This window comes from Coregonus clupeaformis, chromosome 15 (genome assembly GCF_020615455.1).
Source record: "Coregonus clupeaformis isolate EN_2021a chromosome 15, ASM2061545v1, whole genome shotgun sequence".
In the NCBI taxonomy this organism is placed as follows: Eukaryota; Metazoa; Chordata; class Actinopteri; order Salmoniformes; family Salmonidae; genus Coregonus; species Coregonus clupeaformis.
Genome location: NC_059206.1, coordinates 66,290,318 through 66,296,317, shown reverse-complemented (window position 1 = coordinate 66,296,317; position 6,000 = coordinate 66,290,318). Strand labels below are relative to the sequence as shown.

At 39.0% G+C, this 6,000-nt stretch overlaps 1 protein-coding gene across 1 annotated transcript in view; it reads right to left on the bottom strand.

Annotated features, from left to right (window-relative positions):
* Positions 1-1,163: 1,163 nt before the first annotated feature.
* LOC121574269 (mucin-15-like) overlaps positions 1,164-6,000 on the bottom strand; it is a 46,082-nt gene continuing 41,245 nt past the window's right edge. The window contains exons 3-4 of the mRNA XM_041886888.1: positions 2,274-2,447; positions 1,164-2,131 (exon numbers count right to left, since the gene is read on the bottom strand). Coding sequence (XP_041742822.1) covers positions 2,010-2,131; positions 2,274-2,447 — 296 coding nt within the window. The 3' untranslated portion in view covers positions 1,164-2,009. The remainder of the gene's footprint in view (positions 2,132-2,273; positions 2,448-6,000) is intronic.

The window sequence follows — 6,000 nt, the reverse complement described above, 5'->3', positions numbered from 1 at the left end:
ATCAAATAAAAAAAAGCTTAAGATTTTAATGTTCATTGTTTCATCCTCCTCAATCACAAAAGGCACCGAATCTGTAGAATGACCCATCTGTTACATGATTTATGTTCGATGATTTTTTGGACGGAACATTGGTGGAGCGCAGCAGCAATGCATCTCTCCAACAGCACCCTGGAGAGGTGCACTGGGAATGGAAAAGTGAAATATTGTGTGCCCCTGCCTTTGACAAAGTGGGCACTGCTTATCACAGGGCGGCACTGGTTGAGAGAAATTGTAAAGTGTTGGTCCCATGTTTCGTTAGCTGAAATAAAAGATCCCATACATTTTCCATATGCACAAAAAGCTTATTTCTCTCCAATTTTGAGAGGTGTGGCATATCAAGAAGCTGATTAAACAGCATGATCATTACACAGGTGCACCTTGTGCTGGGGACAATATACTGCCACTCTAAAATGTGCAGTTTTGTCACACAACACAAATCCACAGATGTCTCAAGTTTTTAGGGAGCGTGCAATTGGCATGCTGACTACAGGAATGTCCACCAGAGCTGTTGCCAGAGAATTTAATGTTAATTTCTCTACCATAAGCCACCTCCACCTCCAACGTCATTTGAGAGAATTTGGCAGTACAACCGCAGACCACGTGTAACCACACCAGCCCAGGATCTCCACATCTGGCTTCTTCAGCTGCGTGATCATCTGAGACCAGCCACCCGGACAATTTATGAAACTGAGGAGTATTTCTGTAATAAACACCTTTTGTGGGGAAAAACTCATTCTGATTGGCTGCACCCCTGCTCAGTCATGTGAAATCCATAGATTATGGCCTAATTAATTTATTTCAATTGACTGATTTCCTTATATGAACTGTAACTCAGTAAAATAGTTGAAATTGTTGCGTTTATATTTTTGTTCAGTGTATATATAAGGTTGTATGTGTTGTTGGAGGTGTGTCTTGGTCAGTTTAGCTCAGAAAATGCCGCCCTTGTTAATCTGCCGCCATAGGCTGCTGCCTTATCCTGCCTAATGAGTGGGCCGGCCCTGGATCCCTCCCAAAGTTTAAATCATTTCATATTCCTTATATTAAGCAAACCAGATGGCACATTTCTATTTTTATTTTATTTACAGATAGCGAAGGGCACACTCCAACCCTCAGACATAATTTACAAACCAAGCATTTGTGTTTAGTGAGTACCAGGGATGTTCTGTTGATAAGTGTGTGAATTGGACCATTTCCTTGTCCTGGCTTTACTAGTCAGCCATTAAAGATAATGGCAGTGGCAATTTCTCTTTACATATAAGCGCCTTGAGTGAGGATGTAATAAACAGAGGTACAGTATAATAACTTCTCATTTGGGTTGATTAAAAAAATTGATACTACAGTATGTTAATGTTTATATTGAGTTGCCCTGTGGCTTAATTGTAATTTAGAATAAGGTACAGAAATAACCTTATTTGAGTGCAGGTCTTCATGTCTAAGACATTTTTTGTTCCCTTTGTCAAACCATCTTGGAAATATAGCAGACAATCAAGTCTTAATTTTGCCTTTTGCTACTTCTATAATAAACTGTATTGAAGTGTCTAGAATCCAAACTTGAGATCCATGCAAGAACTATGTGGACGTCTAAATTACGTAGAGTTGGTATTCATTTTAGGGGTAACAAAGAATGGGAATATTGCCGGCAAATTTCTAAACTTTCCTTCGAAACCATTGTAATTTTGGAAATAAAAACACAACATAACCTTAAATCAGGTGTGTACAAATAATTCTAATTTTCCAAAATAATAATTAATACATTCCTAACACATTTCTAAATTCCCAAAGTTTACAAAAAAGTACACCCCTAATTTGGCTCTAAGCCCACATAACCAATGCATTAGGGTGCAGTAAATCCATGACTTAACATTCTGCTATAGAGATTTATGCACGTTAATGCGTATGTCGTGTCTCAATAAGTATTTTGTATATGAAAGTCTTCTTTAAAGTGTTTAAGGTTAGTCTTGGAGTCCTTTTCAATTTTGATGTCCTCGTGGAAAGTTGGCCATTTGGATGTTGTCCATTTGGAGTCCAGGATTGTAGTAAGCTGAACCATCATATTTCAAGTCCAAAGGCTCACTGTTGTCCAGTCGTGGAACTAGGAGTGAGAAACAGAGATGTGACATTTTGCATGGCTGATTTATGATAACAGGTACTTTACTATAATTTATTCAGTCCTATCAGGTAGAAAATGTGCCAGGAAATCCTAAAAGGGAAATATCTCCAAGGAAACTGCCTACCTGGGTCTGAGGGGAATTCCTCAACAAGCTTCCTGTGTGTGAAATTCCATCGGCCTCTCCTTCTCAGGATGACATAGACCACCATCGCCACGAAGCACACTGCCACTCCTGTGCCCAGGATGGCACCCCATGCCTCACTCCTCTTCTTGTTCTGCACTGCATCTGAGGCCAAGCCTTCGAAAACAAAAATAAATGTGTCACAAAAAATACATGAAAAAGAGGAGGGAAATACATTGCAAATACAACATTCTAATATTGGTGCAATTCTAATATATGGTGCAATAAATGTTGTCTGGGATTATATATTTATGTATTGCAAAATATTATTCCGGTCACACTTTATTTGGACAGTACCATATAGATGATCTACAGATGGTCATACTATCAACAAAGTATCTGTTGATAAGCAAATCCTTCCTAAGGTTACAGTTAGGGTTAGGGATAGGTTTAGAATAAGGGTTAGGATAAGAATTAAGGTTAGGGTTAGTGGACAGTAAGTTGAAATGTTGTTGAGAGTTATTGAACATCTAAAAACCATATACAGTACATCTACATCTACCAAATAAAGGACCATTCTTCCTATAATTGAGGGCAAAATGTGTGTTTAAAAATAAATGTACAAAAGCATATAGAGCAAGCACCCTTTTACATGAGTAGTCTCAACCTAATAGACAGTAATATTTCCCAGCCATGTAATTACGCTACCACAATCACTGCAATTACCATGTGTGAAAATAACAGGTTTTATTGCAATTCAGTAAAAGTTTTCCATCTATTTAATCATGTTGAACCAATTAGTGAAACTAATAATTAACAATGTCAGTCAAATGAAAAGTGTAAAGTGTATCAGTATTTCATTGTCGTTTCATGTCATTACCACGCAAGTGATACAGTGCCTTCAGAAAGTATTCACACCCCTTCTTGACTTTTTCCACATTTTGTTCTGTTATAGCCTTAATTTAAAATGGATTAAATTGAGATTTTGTGTCACTGATCTACACACAATACCCCATAACGTAAAAGTGGAATTTTGTTTTTAGATTTTTTTTAACACATTAATTAAAATTGAAAAGCTGAAATGTCTTGAGTCAATATTCAACCTCTTTGTTATGGCAAGCCTAAATAAGAAATTGTTGCATTTTGCATTTATATTTTTGTTCAGTGTAGTTTACTCCACAATACAAACCTAAACGACAAAGTGAAAAGAAGGAAGCCTGTACAGAATACAAATATTCCAAAACATGCATCCTATTTGCAATAAGGCACTAAAGTAATACTGCAAAAAATGTGGTAAAGAAATGAACTTTTGTCCTGAATGCAAAGCATTTTGTTTGGGGCAAATCCAACAACACATCACTGGGTACCACTCTTCATATTTTCAAGCATGGTGGTGGCGCCATCATGTTATGGGTATGCTTGTCATCGGCAAGGACTAGGGAGTTATTTAGGATACAAATAAATGGAATAGAGCTAAACACCGGCAAAATCCTAGAGGAAACCTGTTTCAGTCTGCTTTCCACCAGACACTGGGAGACAAATTCACCTTTCAGCAGGACAATAACCTAAAACACAAGGCCAAATATACACTGGAGTTGCTTACCAAGACGACATATAATTTTTCTGAGTGGCCTAGTTACAGTTTTGACTTCAATTGGCTTGACAATCTATGGCAAGACTTGAAAATGGCAGTCTAGCAATGATCAACAATCAACTTGACAGAGCTTGGAGAATTATTTAAAGAATACTGTACAATCCAGCTGTCATTGCTCCCAAGGGGGATTCTAATATGTATTGAATCAGGTGGTTGAATTAGTGTTTAATTTAGCATTTAAAAAATATAATCTTCAAATGTTTCTTCCACTATGACATTACAGTGTATTGGGTGTGGATCGTTGACAAAATGAACAATTAAATACATTTTTATCCCACTTTGTAACATAACAAAATGTGTAAAAAGTCAAGGGGTGTGAATACTTTCTGAAGGCACTGTATGTAAAACATTTTACCAACACGATTTATTAAATTATGCTCTCCCTGAATCCCTGATTGAATTACATTAACCAACCCCTGTAAGAGGAAAAGCATTATGGCTGAAATGCAGTTACAGGCTGTGTTAGTTCTGCTAATGTATTGTTTCAATTCAGTGAGGATAAATACTTTCCTTATGCCTTGGATCCAGCATCCAGGTTGTACTCATTATTTCTTAAACTTTTTTTGATAAAAATGCAACGAAAAGATAAAGCAAAGAGGACTATGGATTGTTTGTGTTACCCTTGGAAACCTGATTACCATAAAACCACTGTCTCCTTGGGCATAGACTGCATTCGGAAAGTATTCAGACCCCTTGACTATTTCCACATTTTGTTACATTATAGCCTTATTCTAAAATGTATTAAATAAATAAAAATCCTCATCAATCTACACACAATACCCCGTAATGACAAAGCGAAAACAGGTTTTTAGAAATGTTTACCAATCTATACAAACAAAAAACTGAAATACCTTATTTACATAACTATTCAGACCCTTTCCTATGAGAATTGAAATTGAGCTCAGGTAAATCCTGTTTCCATTGATCATCCTTGAGATGTTACTACAACTTGATTGGAGTCCACCTGTGGTAAATTCAATTGATTGGACATGATTTGGAAAGGCACACAAGTGTCTATATAAGATCCCACAGTTGACAGTGCATGTCAGAACCAAAACCAAACCATGAGGTCGAAGGAATTGTCCGTAGATCTCAGAGACAGGATTGTACCAAAACAAGGGTACCAAAACATTTCTGCAGCATTGAAGGTCCCCAAGAACACAGTGGCCTCCATCATTCTTAAATGGAAGACTCTTCCTAGAGCTGGCCACCCGGCCAAACTGAGGGCCTTGGTCAGGGATGTGACCAGGAACCCGATGGTCACTCTGACAGAGCTCCAGAGTTCCTCTGTGGAGATGGGAGAGCCTTCCAGAAGGACAACCATCTCTGCAGCACTCCACCAATCATGTATTTATGGTAGAGTGGCCAAACAGAAGCCACTCCTCAGTAAAAGGCACATGACAGCTCACTTGGAGTTTGCCAAAAGGCACCTAAAGACTCTCAGACCATGAGAAACAAGATTCTCTGGTCTGATGAAACCAAGATTTAACTCTTTGGCCTGAATGCCAAGCGTCACGTCTGGAGGAAACCTGGCACCATCCCTACGGTGAAGCATGGTGGTGGCAGCATCATGATGTGGGGATGTTTTTCAGCGGCAGGGACTGGGAGACTAGTCAGGATCGAGGGAAAGATGAACGGAGCAAAGTACAGAGAGATCCTTGATGAAAACTTACTCCATAGAGCTCAGGACCTCATATTGGGGTGAAGGTTCACCTTCCAACAGGACAACGATCCTAAGCACACAGCCAAGACAACACAGGAGTGGCTTCGGGACAAGTCTCTGAATGTCCTTGAGTGGCCCAGCCAGAGCCCGGACTTGAACCCAATCAAACATCAATGGAGAGAAATTAAAATAGCTGTGCAGCGACGCTCCCCATCCAACCTGACAGAGCTTGAGAGGATCTGCAGAGAAGAATGGGAGAAACTCCCCAAATACAGGTGTGCCAAGCTTGTAGCGTCATACCCAAGAAGACTCGAGGCTGTAATCGCTGGCAAAGGTGCTTCAACAAAGTACTGAGTAAAGGGTCTGAATACTTATGTACAGTGCCTTAAAAAAAGTATTCATCCCCCTTCGCG